This window comes from Aotus nancymaae, unplaced genomic scaffold (genome assembly GCF_030222135.1).
Source record: "Aotus nancymaae isolate 86718 unplaced genomic scaffold, 86718_ANA_hifiasm-v0.15.2.pri h1tg000073l, whole genome shotgun sequence".
Classification (NCBI taxonomy): domain Eukaryota; kingdom Metazoa; phylum Chordata; class Mammalia; order Primates; family Aotidae; genus Aotus; species Aotus nancymaae.
Genome location: NW_026988488.1, coordinates 3,630,656 through 3,646,732, shown reverse-complemented (window position 1 = coordinate 3,646,732; position 16,077 = coordinate 3,630,656). Strand labels below are relative to the sequence as shown.

Here is a 16,077-nt window from a genome sequence, read left to right as displayed (position 1 = left end):
TCAGTCTTCCTCTTCCTCAATTCCAACCATTGGTGCCGACCCATCAAATACTCAAGCCTTACAGTTTCTGGAGTGACTTTGTAACTCCAGTGACTTTGATGTCTACTTTAATTCTACCAACCAATCCCATGGTCACATTCACCTTGTTATCCAGAATTGTTACATCTCAGAAATCTAAAATCTAATAACAACCTCCCATTCTTTCAGTGCTCTAATACACTTTATTTCAAAAACCTGTTATCCTCCCCTGCCATGAGACCTCTAGCTTTCGAACTCTTCCATTTTTTTCCTCAACCTTGGAGCTTCATCCTGTCTTTTCTTCCATTCTTGACCAAGTGAGAGTCTAAGGTCTATTACTTCAACTACTAATCTACCAAGAGGGTTGCAATAATCTACCAAAAATCTAGTAAATGTAATTTCCCTGTGTTTGGTCTGATATGCTGAATCCTGTCATAGAAAAATCACACAATTGTAAAGATTAATATTCTTTGTGTCCAATTTCAACTAAGCCCTCAATGCTGCTTAGTGAAATAATTAATTGATTTATTTCCCATCCCCCAGAGTGGCTATTTCAAACTTTTGTCCACTTCCCTCAAGCCCTGTACCCTACCACCTGTCCTTCATTCTCAACAGATGACACTATTTGTTCCATCAGAGAGGAAAGAAAGACCATAGGCTGAAATTCTGTTCGTCTGTCAAGCCCCCTGGTCAAACCTACACATTGATCCTTATATTTTCTGTCTTCTTTCTTCTTACAGTAGAAAGATAACTTTCTTCCACTCTTGCACTAATCTTGCATGTTAGCTCTGATTCTCATTCCCTGCTGCCTTAGCAGAAGCCTTGTTCCAACAATTAGTCTTTCCTCCCTATCTTTTCAACTCTTCCTTCCTGTTGACCTGTTAACACATATGGAATTGAAACAATATGAAAAAAGACCATAGTGGGGTATAAAAAACAAAAGGGTAAATAGAAAAGATTTATGGGCTGACTCATTGTTACAGAGAGATATGAGCTATCCTTCCTCATGGAAGTACCCTGACAATATGTATTAAAATGGTCTCATATATTGCATGGCCCATATTTGAGATAACCCATTACTACATATAGAGAAAATCTGTTGTCTTGGATCTATATCATCCTGATGACCTATCAATTGATCATTTGAGTTTTGTTCTATGTACTGACAACACAGTACATAGTTAAGTGGCAGCCATATTCTAGCAGTATTGGTTGACAGAGAATAAATCTCTTAAATGATATAGGAAGTCATAATGTACAATCAGTCATCTCCATCCCTGAGGGTAAACAGAAGAGTTGTATTCTCTACCCTGGTTTGCTAAGTCTATTTAAATATTCAAAGACATTTTCCCACTTACTACTGCTCTCAATAGAATGCCAGTGGCTGACAACCCTGGAATACCATTTTTGTTTAAATGGTGGCTGTATATTCTTTAAAAGCATAGAAAAAAAAAAAAAAACAACCTTGATTTCTGTGGGCCCCAGGAGGCTCTGTAGGGCTTCTTGGAAGGCAAATAATGTTAGGGGCTGTACTCGGGTCAAGAAGCTTAAGAAGTAAGACATTTGACCCTTTAATTACCCAGAAAGACAAAAGCCAACACAGCCTACCCATCTACATTTTTTGGTGAAGAACAAAGAGTGACTGGTAAAGAAACTGCCCCAGTTACTCCCTCTCCGTATAGAATATGAAGAAAAAGGTTTTTTTCCACTCTTGTTGCTAACTCTGAGATAAGCTATAATTGAAGGTCAATATCTATTTCCATCCTTAGAAGTTATTCAGAAACCAAAAAAAACTGTCTTGCTAGATATGTTGGCTCATTCCTGTAATCCCAGTGACTTGGGAAGCTTAGGTGGAAGGATTGTTTGAGCCCAGATATTTGAAACCAGCCTAGGCAAAACCCTGTGTCTAAAAAATAAAAACTAGGCTGGGTGCAGTGGCTTATGCCTGAAATCCCAGCACTTTGGGAGACCAAGGTGGGAGGATTGCTGCTGCAGCAGGTGGCCAAGAGTTTGGGACCATCCTGCATAACATAGGAAGATCCACTTCTCTACAAAAATTATAAGAGTGTAAAAATTAGCCTTGTGTGATAGCACATCCCTGAAGTCCCAGCTACTTGGGAGACATGTGGGAGGATCACTTGAGCCTAGGAATTTGAGGCTCCAATGAGCCATGACTGCACCACTGCATTCCAGCCTGGGTGACAGACCAAGACCCTGACTCTAAGGAAAACAAACAATAAGGAAAGAATTGCCTTTCACAACCCCACAAAACAAATCAATTTAATGAGTGACTGTTAGACATATTCTCTTTTTTAAAAAGACTAATTAGCAATATTACTTGAAATAATCAGTTACTCTAATGCAGTCTAAGTAATACATTTGTATATAAATTAAATTTATTTCAAAAGAAGCAGACCTGCACTAGGCTTCACTGCATAGAGCCAAACCAGTTTCAGGCTGGGTCAACCAATATGAGCTCAACGGGTTTTGAAGTAATTAGGAGAGGGACAGGTGTCAGGAGATTAGAAATATTGGTTGGAGCAATGGAGGGATAGGTGCAATGGAGGATTAGAAATATTGGTTGGAGCAATACCTAGAAGGAGGCTATACTCTGTCTTAAGACCTGCCTATTCTGGGATCAGAAGGAGACATGCAAGAGGCTTTTTGGTATGACCTCGTTCCTATAGGTTAGATAAAGTGTTAGAAGATGATCCTTTTGGGGAAGTTAAAACTTACCTGTTTGAGACAAAACAGTGAAGAGGGTCTCCATGCCAGCATGGACATGGTCAGTCACATGGCAGTGCATCAGCCATGTCCCAGGGTTGCTGGCCACCATCTCCACAACCTCAAAAGTCCCTGGGAACAGATCCACCACATCTGCCCGGTAGTTCTCGCCATTCTTCAAGAGAGATCGGGAATGGGGGAGAGGAAATGAAGGATATAAAGATCATCTTAGAGCTTTCAGGAACTAAAAATTTGTGACATCCACATTGGGAAGATTAGACTCCAAGGTTCTTAGACCAGTGAGTGGCTTTAAAAGTTCACTTTATCCATATCTCCAATGAACCCACCCACAGAAACTAAATCAACAGAGGTGACTTTCACTGCTTAAAGTGTCCCAGAGTAAAAGAATTTCTAGGTTACTTTAGAGGGTTCAAAATAAGTATCTCCATACTTTTCAACAAGCTAAAATATGTGGAATTTGGCTTAAGCTTTAACCCCTATGAATGAGGCATGTATTTCCTTTAGAAATTGATTCAAATAAAAGTGTTATCCTTGCCATTGTTTTTCTCAGTACTTCTAAATCTCAAAGTCTCTATCAATGCCCCCAACTCTTCCTCCTTTACCTAAGACTAAACTGTCTTCAAAATCTACATATTGTTCCATGTAGCTCCTAAATTTAAGCTCTTCTTATGACGGATTAAGGGCTTTCAGCAATTCTGAGATGCTACTCTGAAATTCCTTGTTCTTAAAAATCACTGCTCATTGAGTCTCAAATCCTTGACTGAGATTTGATAATGATTCTTTTCAGTCTCCTTACCCATAAATGAGTCATTTTGTCTCTTCCATGTCGGAAGGGAAAGCTAGGGCCTAGAGGGAAGTTATTGACCCTGGGATACACAGCTGGACTAGAATTTCCAGCTCAGGACTCCATGTACTAGACCTCTGCTCTTTTAACTAATTGTTACCTTTTTCAATGCTATTACCCGTTTTCTCAATTGCTGCTAAAACACTCTTCTAATCATCCTTGAGGAACTCAGCCCTCAGCCCACTTTCCAGCTCACCCGATAGAGGAAGCTCTCTGCATGAAAGTGGATGGTGTGTAGATCCACATCTTGGCCCATGGCCAGCATGTACCAGGCCACTCGTTCTCCTTGGTACATGGTAAGACCCCTAAGATTGGCATAGAGTTTCCCATTGATTGCTGTAGAAAAAAAAAAAAAAGCTTCTTACATCTCTCCTTTTGACTTCCCATTGCCACTGTCCTAGACCTAATCTCTTTTATCTAAGATAGCAATGGACTCCTAATTTGACTCATCTTTATTCCATCTATCCCTCTTCGGGGTATCTTCTTACATTGATATTACCAGAATTATCTCTCTAAATAATTGAATCTGATGATGTCATTCTGCTGCTTAAAATATTTTAATTACTTTCTCCTGCCCCAAAGAGTAAGTCCTTACGTCAGCCAGCAAGAACCTTCAAAATATAGCTCCAAACCACCTTCCCAGACTCATCTCCCACTACCCAACACATTTATTCCAATTGGGGTTATTTCTTCACCACTCCTTAAATGGTCCATGCATGTTCTTTGTTCTTGTGTTTCTAAGATTCCTTACTAGAAATCCTGCCTTCTTTTATTCATTTTTTTAAAGTCCAGTCAAATCTTCACATCCCCCAGAAAGACTTTCCTAATCTCCTAGTTCCTCTCCATACCTCTCATTCCCTGCATCCTCTTCCTCCTGTGAGCTCCTCCAGTACTGTCTGCATGAGTCATTGGAACTCATAAGAAATTGCCTTCTACCTTTACCTGTCTTATCATGTGTGAAAGCTTACATCCCCAATTAGACTACAGGGTCTTAATATTCAGGAAAGAATGTATGTATATACTACATTACTATAGCTTCCTTGTATTTTTTCAGAACACCCAGTAGACAGCTGAGTTTACAATAGATGTTAAAAAGACCTATCACATTCATGGAATTAATAATATTAATGCATGAAATTAACAATGATATTAATGCATGGGTCTCTTCCCGGACCACATCCTATGCTCCAAGGACATCAAACTACTCATTGTTATGTTAATTCACACTTCCAGGACTTTTTCCTAGACAATTTTCCTCCACTTCTCATGTTCTTACAGAGGGAAGGTAATTTCCACTTTATTCCCCAAGAGAGGAAGCAACCACTTATAATCTGTCTCTATGTCTATCTCTACCAAATTGTGGATTTCAGAGAGAAAACTAAACATGATCAACTCAGCCTCTTATTGATCTTTTTTCTCTCTCATCAATCTGGCCGTAGAAATGGGCAACAGCTGATTCATTATTTCACTGTGGGTAAGATTCTCCCTCTGCAAAAGAGGAGAGTATTGCTGTTCATCTATGTCAGTGACAAGGTGGAAAAGTTTATCTGTTGCCAGATAATTGTTAGTAAGCCCATTTAGTTGTAGAACTTAAATCAGTTTTTCAATTAGTCTTCTTAGTAATATAATTCACATTTGATCTTAAGCATCTCTCTTTCTCAGTTGGTTCAGGAACCTGAAAGGGAAGAGAGGGATATTATTTATTTACCCCTCAGGTGCAAATATGTCCAATGCTAGCACTCAGAAAGTGCTCAACAAATACCTGCTAGATGGATATGTAGATATATTTATACCTGAAGAGTGTGGATAAATAGACACATAAACAAACAGAAGAAAGTAAGCATTAGCCAAACTGCTGCATTAACAGTACCTAACTGTACCCTCATTCTCTTTTTGTCCTGGGCCATTTCTCTGATTGGACAGGTGCTAAAATGTACATCTTGCCAAGTTTGTAAATCATCTGTTCTAATGTAAATCATTCATCACTCCATCAAGGAGAAATAGCTAAAATCTGTGGGATAATAAGATACCACTTTTTAGTTCCATTAGAATCAGTATCAAAGCTATGCCTCATCCTCATATCAAAGAAATCTTGGGCTAGAAGGAATAGTGAGAGATCACTTCATACATTCGACTGCACTTATGCTCTTCTTTCTTTCTCTTGTTTTTTAAAAGCTACACAGATCTCTTGAGCAAAGGAAGGCTTTGATGCACAATTTCCCTCCCAAATCCCTTCAAGCATCAAAAAATTATCCTCTGCATCTAACAGAAATCCAGCATGCTTCTCACTAAGGCTCTTTTTTTCAGTTATTCTATCTGTAAATTGAAACTCTGTTTTAAAAACAGACTAAAATACAAGCTTTCATCTGGCTGTATTGGAATCCATTGAGATAACAGATCCCAAAATCAGAGTGGCAAATAGGTAAGATTTTATTAGGAGACTAAAGTCAGGGTTTTAAAATAGAGGGGAACTAAGCAGTCAGCTTGACAAGTACATTGAGGATCTTGCATGTCCATTTTGCCTTCTCTAATATGTTAAAATTCGCTGGTATCACCGTGGCAACTTTACAGAATCAACTTCCTGCTTTTTGGACACTCAGTCTAATCTGGACTACATATTTGCTCTGCATATATAAATGTACAATAATAGGAAACATTTCTTTTAACTCATTCCCGTTTTACCTTCCCATATTCCTATCCTTTCTGGAATTGTATTCCCTTAGGTAGTAATGGGCCTATCAGATATCCCCATATAACCAGTAGGCACTTCTCTGGAGGAAGAGTGGGTTTTTTTTCTACTGACCATGCATTTTATTGCTCTCCAAGAAAGTTTCATCCTGTAGGTTAACATTGCCTGGATCCTGGGACCCATGGGTTGCCACATTTTCCTCCAAATACCAAGACTGGTTTTCATCAAAAATCAAAAATAACAAGGCAAATTCCCGGTCCATGTCACTCCGTCCTCCATGAGGCTCCAGGGTGCCCTTCCGGCAGATAGCCAAGGGCCCTACCAGGCCACTATACATGTCCTGAGGAAGGGAGGAAATGGGAGAGAAAGAAAGAGGTGGAATTGTTTCTGGGTAGCAGTACACTGCAGGGAGCCAGGTTCTCATACAAGCCTATTGTGCCTGTCATCATTTCCTCATGATATCTTACATTTATAAATACCTCACTATATTATTTGAATTCATTCTCACAATTAACTTGGGACTTAGTTAAGATACACTATCTAACCTATGCTTTAGCTAGGCTAAACTATTTATTGACCTCTTAGCCTACCAAGCATTTTTACAACCTAGTGGCCTGTTTGTACTGTTTCCTCTGCCTGCAATGCCCTCCTTCTCATCATAGCCCTTATCTGATGGCATAATGTGATTCAGCTTTTGAGGCCAAGAGAACATGCACCTCCCATTGTTATGCTTTCTCCAGGTTCCCTCTTGCTCAACTAGACTATACTCTTTGAAGACGGGAAATCTATCTTAAATTTATATCATCCAAAGCACCAAGTAAAATGCCTAAAATGCAGTAGGCACTAAATAAATGATTGCTGATGGCTGGCTGTAGATGGATGGCTAGATCGATAAATTCATTTTCCAGATAAGGAACAGAGGCAGAATGACTTATTTAAGGTCACTCTAAAAGCATGCTATAACCAAATTTGGGACTATAGCCTCAATCTCTGTACAACCAACCTGAGGTGTTTTTTGTTTGTTTGTTTTTGTGTTTGTTTTTTAATAATAAGAACATGTTGCTTTATAGGATCCAAAATGAAAAGGTAAGGAAGGCAATCTTCATGACAAATATCTGATGCTACCCATTCCCTTCCTCTCTCCTCCTGTCTATCAAAATAAGTCCAGCTTTTGAGGAATGTTTCCCAAATTCTAGGCTCTAGTATCTCAGGAGTAAGATTCTTACTACATCTGCTTAATAGCTTCTTTTTGCCAGAGAGTTTGACCCACCTCCAGGCAACCAATCTTGTTTTTACCTTGATGGGATCCACTGCAGAATAATAGATCCAGGAAACGCAAGCAGAGTCATTGGGCCCAGGGCCAGATCTCTCTGGGATGTTCCATTGATAAGTGAGCACCTCACCTAGGAAGTATAACAAGGAAACTACAGTTGCACCGGGTCAGAAATTTCTCTCAAGTCCCAGGTCTCCCCAAGAGACAGTGGTGGGTGAGTCCTATCTTCTTTAAGATCTTTCTTTATCATTCCTCTATCATTTTATTCTTGTGACCTTGCTCTTCTCCCCCATGGGATACCCTCAACCTTTCTTTTCTACTTTCCCTATCCTCAAAGGCCCAGGTCCAATCCTCTGGTAAGGCAGCCTTGCTACTTTTTTTTTGCTTATAATGTCCTTTTTGGAGTGGGGGGCTCTGCTTTGGTTTATTTTTTCCAGCTGCTACCTCCTAAATGCAGTTGATTGCACAAAGTTCTGTCTCAGTTCTCTTCTCTCTGTCCATACTCTTTCCTCGGAAGCTTTAGTCACTTTTCTGAGGTCAACTATGATCTGCACATCAATGACTCTTAAATACTTAGTTCCAGCCAGACTCCTCTTGTTAGTAAGCTCCAACTCCAAATTTTCAATTAGATGCTGAATATCTTTTAAAGATTCTCCTGACAGCACCTGGAAAACAGATTGCATGAACTCCCTCCCTCCTTTGAAAAACAACCCTGTTTCCTAATCTGTGCTCCCAGTGTCTAGAAATAGCATTATCACTCTCCTACTTACTCAGACTAAAAACTTTAATCTTCTTTACTTCTTCACTTTCATAATTCAGCATCTAACCAAATGGCAGGTCTTATTGATTCTACCTCTACACTACATTTTAGAACCATCCTCTTCTTTCAATTATCACTACTCTTGCCCCAGTTTAGACCCTTGCTTTCTTAACTATTACAAAGCTCTTAACATATTTCTCTGCCTCCAGCCTTGACCTCTCCAATTTATCTCCCAATTGATGCTATATTAATCTTTTTAAACAACTTTATTGAGATATAATTTGTATACCATACAATTCACCCTTTTAAAATGCTCAATTCACTGTTTTTAGTAAATTAACAGAACTTTGTAACCACCACCATGATTTATTTTACAACATTTCATTACCACCAAAAAAACTCCTGCACTGCCCTCACCCCCTAATACATCCACCCACCCTCAACCCATCCTACCCACCCAAGGTAATCACTAATCTACTTTCTGTCTCTATAGATTTGTCCATTGTGGGAATTCCATAGACATTGAATTATATTGTATAGTTTATTTTGTGACCCACCCAAGGTAATCACTAATCTACTTTCTGTCTCTATAGATTTGTCCATTGTGGGAATTCCATAGACATTGAATTATATTGTATAGTTTATTTTGTGACTGAATTTTATTTACTATGCTTTCATTGCCCACCCACATTGTAGCAAATATCGAAACTTAATCATGTTTATTGCCAAACAATATTTCATTGAATAGATATACCACATTTTATTCATTCATTCTTCAGTTGATGAACACTTGGGGCATTTTCACTTTTTAATTATTAAGAATAGTGTTGCAAATAGTGTACACAAATCAGTATTTGTGTCCAAGTTTTTATGTGGATATATTTATTCCTGAGTTATATGGTAACTCTATGTTTAACCACTTAAATAATTGCCAAACTGCTTTCCAAAGCACGTGCACCATTTTGCATTCTCATCAGCAACATATTAGGGTTCCAATTTCTCAACATCTTCATGAAAACTAGTTATTGTCTGCTTTTTAAAATTTTTTATTTTAGTTATCCTGGCATGTGAAAAGTGTTATCTCACTACGGTTGTGATTTACATGTCTCTGATGAGTAACAATGTGGAGCATATTCTCCTGTGCCTAATAGCTATTTTAACATCTTCTTTAGAGCAACATTTGTTTGAATTCTTTGCCCATTTTAAATTATGTTATGTGTTTTTTGATAACATTGTCAAGTAACAATGACATCAAGTGATAGTTTCTTGTAGATTCTGGGTAGAAGTCCCTTATCAGGTATATAATTGTCAAATTGTTTCAAATCTTGTGGGTTGTCTTTTCACTTTTTTGTGGTGTCCTTCAAAGCATATTTTAAATTTTAAGGTATTTCAATTTATTTGTTCACTCGTACTTTTAGTGTTGCATATAAGAAACCATTGCCTAATCCAAGGTTATGAAGGTTTTCTCCTTTGCTTTCTTCTAAAAGTTTTATAGCTTTAGCTTTTATGTTTAGGCATTTGATTCATTTTGAGTTGACTTTTCCGTATGTTGTGAGTTAGAGGTCCAATTTCATAGTTTTGTATGTGGAAATCCAGTTGCCTCAGCACCATTTATTGAAAAGACTATTTTTTTCCCATTGAAAAGTCTTGGAACTTCTGTTGATAATGAATTGACCAAAAATGAGAGGGTTTATTTCTGGATCTTCAATTCTATTCTATTGATCTATGTGTCTATCCTTACGCCAATGCCACACAATCTTGAATTTTATGCTTTGTAGTAAGTTTAAAAACCATTAAGTATGAGTTCTCCAACTTTGTTCTTCTTCTAAACATTGTTTTGTCTATGCCATATTAATCTTTCCAAAACCTTTATTTGTTCATGTCATGCCTTTTCTCAAAGACCTGTAATGGCTTCCTAATAATCAAATAATAATTTTCAAACATTTTCCAAGCATCTAAGTTCTCTCTAACTCAGCTCTGGCCTACCTTTTCAGCCATGTCTCTTATTCTTTCTAGTTATGCAAAATACATACTGGCCAAACTTTACTACTTGCTCATCTCTGGACATACTTCATACTTCCACAGCTCTGTATCTTTGATTATGTTGTTCTGTTTAATTGAACTTCTCTCCAACCTCTCTGTTGAGTTCAAGACTTATTCAGCTGCCTTCTTGGCACCTCCATTTGTCTAATTGTTATCTCAGATTCAACATATTCAAAATAAATATTTGACTTCTCCCCCAAACTTATTCCTTTGCAGTCCTTTTTATCTTAATAAATAGTGCCACCAGTTATGTAAGCCAAAAACTCAAGTTATCTTTCATTCTTCTCACTCCCTCACATCTCATATCCATCAGCATGGATATGAGGGATCTATCCAAAAAATATATCTCATATCTATCTACTTCTACCCATCTTCACTGATACCACCATAGTCTGTGCCATTATCTTCTGTCACCTGGACAACTACAATAGCCATCTATCTTGTTCCTCTCATAACATATGCTTCACATAACAACAAATACAACCTTTTAAAATACAAAGTAAACTATACCACATCTCTGCAACAGTTCCTCACTGTGAGTAAAACAAAATAAAAATTCCCTTCCATGGCTTGAGAGATGCTACATGATCTTACTGATCCTTCTTTATCTCTAAAAACTGATTTCTTATTATTCTTCATCCTTCTCAGTATGCTACATCCACACTGTCTTCTTCTTATTCCTCAAATACACTGAGATAATTCCTATCTCAAGGTATTTACACTTGCAGTTGAAGTTGTCCTGTAAGTTTCTTAGTATGGCTGATTTCTATGCTACATTCAATTATCAGCCTAAATATAATTTCCTCAGACAGCCCTAGACTGACCATAGTAGCCAAGGCTTCACTCTTGTATCCAAGATATATAATTCTTAAATTTTTAACAAAATAAAAACAAACAACCCAATTAAAAATGGGCAAAACAAAGTTGATCTGACACTTTACTACATAATATATGAGTGACAAATAAACATATGACAGATGTTAAACATTATTAGCCATTTGGAAAATGCAAATCAAAATTACAATGAGATATCATTACATACCTGTCACAATGGCCTTTAAAAATCAGTGATAACACCAAATGCTGGCAAGAATAGGTAACAATTGAATCACTCACACATTGCTGATGGGAATGTAAAATGGTTCAGACACTCTGGAAAAAGCCTGGCAGTTCCTTATAAAGTTAAATATCCCTTTACTGTATGGTCCAGAAATCCCAGTTCTTTGTATCTACCATAGAGAAATGTGAGCAATGTTCACACAAAAGCTTCTACACAGCACCTGTTATCCTAACACACTGGAGGCCAAGGCAGGTAGATCACTTGAGATCAGGAGTTTGAGACCAGCCTGGCCAATATGGCAAAACCTTGTCTCTACTAAAAATACAAAAATTAATCAAGTGTGGTGGCAGGCACCTGTAATCTCAGCTACTTGGGAGGCTGAGGCATGAGAATCACTTAAACCTGGGAGGCAGAGGTTGCAGTTAGCCAAGACCATGCCACTGCACTCCAGCCTGGGTGACAGAGTCAGACTCTGTCTCAAAAAATAAATAAACAAACAAATAAATAAATACTTCTACACAGATAGTCATAGCAATTTTATTAATAAGAGCCAATGATTGGATACAATCTAAATTTCCTTTAACAGTGAAAGGTTGTACATTCATGCCATGGAATACTACTCAGCAATAAAAACTAGTAAACTATTAATACATACAACAACTTAGATGAATCTCCAGAGAACTGTGCTGAGTGAAAAAGGTTAATCCTGAAAGACTGCATACTGTATTATTCCATTATATACATAAATATATCAATTTTTATGTAGGTATCACTTATGTAAATCAAAATATATATATGCATATATATGTATTTCTTTTCTAGGAAAAATGTAACTGGGAATTGAGAACAGATCAGTGCTTGAAAGAGGGTGGGGAGAGCAAGTAAGCAACTGCTCTAATTCCTAATTGTGGTGGTGATTATACTAATCTATACATGTGTTAAAATTCATAAACTGTACATCAAAAAAGGCAACTATACTGTTACCTAAACAACTACAGGAGTCCAGAGGTATTGATCACTGGAGAAAGTGTTATAGGAGAGTTCAGACTTGGTCTGAATCTCAAGGAATGGGAAGAACTTAGAGAAGAAGCGTCAGAGGTGAAAGCATGCAATTTTTTCTCACTCATACAATCAACAAAACTGTATTGAACACATATTATATATTGAGTGTTGGCAAGAGTCATAAACAAAACAACATACTCCCTGTCCTCTTATAATCTAGTGGGGAGAGGAAACAATATACAAGTAAACCAACAAAAAACATGTAGAATTACAAACTAGGATAAGTGCTATGTCCCTGTGAAGATCCCTACCCTCCTCTACCTTTTTTAATCAGATCCCTACTGACTCCATTTTTTTCCCTATCTGGTCTAAATTCCCTCACTGGCATGGTCAGCATTTGAACTACTCTTTTACAAATATCCTGCACTCCCACGTCTTCTTGCCTGTTACTCTATTCTACACAATGCATCTCTTTCACCATTACCACCCCGTAATAACTTCTTGTAAATCAGTGGTCCTCAAAGTGTATTCCTCGCACCAGCAGCATCAGAATCTACCTAGCAGTTTGTAGAAATGCAAGTTATAGGGAATCTCTCCACACCTAAAGATTCAGAAACTCTGAGGGTGGCCTCAGCAACCTATGGGCAATATAACAATCCCTACAAGTAATTTTCATGTTCACTAAAGTTGGGCATCACTAACTCCCTAGGTGTATCTTACAATCCACATCTTCTGATCTTAGACGTGATGTGCTGAACACAGCTGAAGGAAACTGTACAGCCTTCTGTAGTGCTGCTTCTTCAAATTTCTATTTTCCAGTCTCAATTGTGTCCTCATTGCTGTTTGGTTCTACAGCTTCCAATCCTGTTCCTCTTGGCGACAATTTCAAACTTTCACTACACTCCTCAAGCCTCATTTGTTCCTTACCTCCTCACTCCCAGCAACTGACTTCAACTCATATTTCACAGAATAATATTGGCAAAAGCTTGCATCACACTTATATTAACTTAAAATCCCTATGAGACTGATATTACTATTAATTCCATTGTGCATATGAAATAACTAAGGCTTCATCTCATAGATATTATAGCACTTTCTAAACATCACACATCATAGCTGAAATCTGAGCCCATGCCGTCTAGCTTCAGAATTCTTGCCTTTACCACTCCCTTTACTACTCTACAAAGGCTCTCATCCCTTAAACCTCCATTTCTTATCCACATCTTACAAGCCCTTGAGCCTCAAAGGGGGAAGTGTTCCTACTCCAATCCAAGGTTCATGCTTTCTCCTATTTCTTGCCAGATTTAAATTTCTTCTTCCTCCTGGATCTTTTACCTCTCCTCTGCTTGTTCCTTTCCCCATGTAAATAATGATAAAGTCTCTCCTTTCTCTCTCCTGTAACCCTCAAGCTACTGCTCTCCCTTGTTCTGCCTTCAACATCTAAGCATTTTTAAAGTCCTGCCAAAATCTACTTTCTTTACTTCCTCACTTCCGGTACACTCCTTAATGAGTCTTTCTTCATAGTCCTCAAAAGGAACAAACCCTGCCAACACCTTGATTTTGGACTTCTAGCCTCCAGAATTATGAGACAACACATTTCTGTTAAGTCACCCAGTTTATGGTACTTTATAATGGCAGCCCTAGCAAACTAACACAACCTCCAACAACTTTCATATTATCTGATGTAGTTTGAATTTTTGTCCCCTCCAAATCTCATGTTGAAACTTGATCCCCAGTATTGGAGGTGTTGCCTAGTGGGAGGTGTTTGGGTCATAGGTGCGGATCCTTCATGAAGGGCTTGGTGCTGTTCTCTGAGCAATGAGTGAGTTCTTGGTCTATTACTTCACATGAGAGCTGATTGTTTAAAAGATCATTGTACCCCTCCTCCTTTCTCTCTTGCTCCCTCTCTCATCATGTAATACACTTGCTCCCCCTTCATCTTCCATCATGATTGGAAGCTTTCTTGAGCCCTCAGTAGAAGCAGATGCTGATGCCATGTTTCTTGTATAGCATGAAGAACCATGAGCCAAATAAGCCTCCTTTGTTTATAAATGACGCAGCTTCAAGTATTCCTTTATAGCAAGGTGAGATGGACTAAAACACTCTCAAAAGAAATAGATAATTTAAAGCCTTTATTCTTTTCTTGACCTTGTGCCTAATTCCTGAAAAAGCTTAGCTAAAACAATATGCTAACACACAATCACCTAAAAATATGCAAATGTTTGACATCATGAAGGTGTCCCCAGCAACTACTCAGAAACTTCCTCTCTTAGTTCCTGATGCCCTGTTATTCTGATTCAAGTCTCTTTCTCCACTTCACTTCTGCATCTTAGGTCAATCTCCCATTGCAGCTTGGTTTCTGTACTTTAGAATCCAGCTTTTACAATTGAATAAATGGAACTAGCAATGTGTGACCCCTTCCATTTTCACTGAAGGTCTCAAACCTGACCTCTTACCTTCATTTTCTCTGGGCTACTTCTTTATTTAATGTGCTCCAACCTAAGAAGTTAGCCATATGAAGTTTATGAGTCATCTGCTGTAATGTCAAACATCCATTTCCTCATTAAAGAAAAGTAGCTAAAACCTGTGAGCCAATAAGATACTGTGCATCAGGCTGCATTAAATGTTACAGCTACATTTTACTTACAGATCAAAAACAACAACAACAACAAAACAACAACAAAATTTTTATTCGTTCTTTCAGGAATCAGAAGTTAATTAAAGAAACCAGTGGATATCTGAAAGCACAGATAGAACTGAAGCCGATTACTGTCAATTGAAACATATTTCTGTTCGTATCTTCCACCCACAAATGTAATGCCTTTTTCATCTTAACTAAGCACTTATCATACATTGTGGACATAACTTTTGTAGTTTGAGGTGCTACAGAAAAACTTGCATGAATTTCTTTTTCCTTCTTCACAATTGCATAGATAGAATGTTCATTCTTACCATCAATCTTAGCAACCTCAGCACACATTTCTTTTCCTTGTTAATTCAAGAACTTTCACCTTTTCACTAAAAGAAGCACTTTACGGCTTCTCTTTGGCACATACAAATTGCCAGCATCACTACTCTAGCACTTTGAGGCCATTATTAAGTAAAGTAAAAGTTACTTGAACACAAGCACTGCAAAACTGTGACAGTTGATCTGATAACTGAGACAGCTAAGTGCCGAATGCAGAGGTAGCATATCCAGTGTGGATATGCTGGACAAAGAAAAGAGTCATATCCCAGGTGGGACAACATGAGATATGAGTATGAGTATCTCATGTACACACATGAGATAAATACACAATTTAAAACTTATAAATAGTTTATTTCTGGATTTTTAAATTTACTGTTACCAGATTATAACTGACCATGAATAATTGAAAGCATAGAAAGTGAAACCAGGGATAAGGGGTTACTGTACTAGAGCATGTTGATCTAGCAGAGAGGGAGAGAGTCATGATTAGGTGGGAGAGAGAGAGAGAGATAATAACCATAGGACTATGGTAACTAAGAAAATGAAAAGAGAATGAGATCCAGAGCATGAATTATAGGAATTAATATTTAATGAGAAGAAAGATGCCTTATTATTTGTAACAGGAAAAAAAGGAAGATGGTGCAGATGACAGGAGTTTTTGGTGCTGTACAATAC

The 16,077-nt window shown here is 37.9% G+C and overlaps 1 protein-coding gene across 9 annotated transcripts in view; it reads right to left on the bottom strand.

The window, feature by feature from the left end:
* Positions 1 to 16,077, bottom strand: part of HEPH (hephaestin) — a 73,485-nt gene that overhangs the window by 5,315 nt on the left and 52,093 nt on the right. For all 9 annotated transcript variants that reach the window (XM_064367742.1, XM_064367744.1, XM_064367743.1 and 6 more), the window contains 4 exons: positions 7,593 to 7,699; positions 6,411 to 6,636; positions 3,804 to 3,943; positions 2,755 to 2,917 (listed from right to left, as the gene is read on the bottom strand). In XM_064367742.1, coding sequence (XP_064223812.1) covers positions 2,755 to 2,917; positions 3,804 to 3,943; positions 6,411 to 6,636; positions 7,593 to 7,699 — 636 coding nt within the window. The remainder of the gene's footprint in view (positions 1 to 2,754; positions 2,918 to 3,803; positions 3,944 to 6,410; positions 6,637 to 7,592; positions 7,700 to 16,077) is intronic.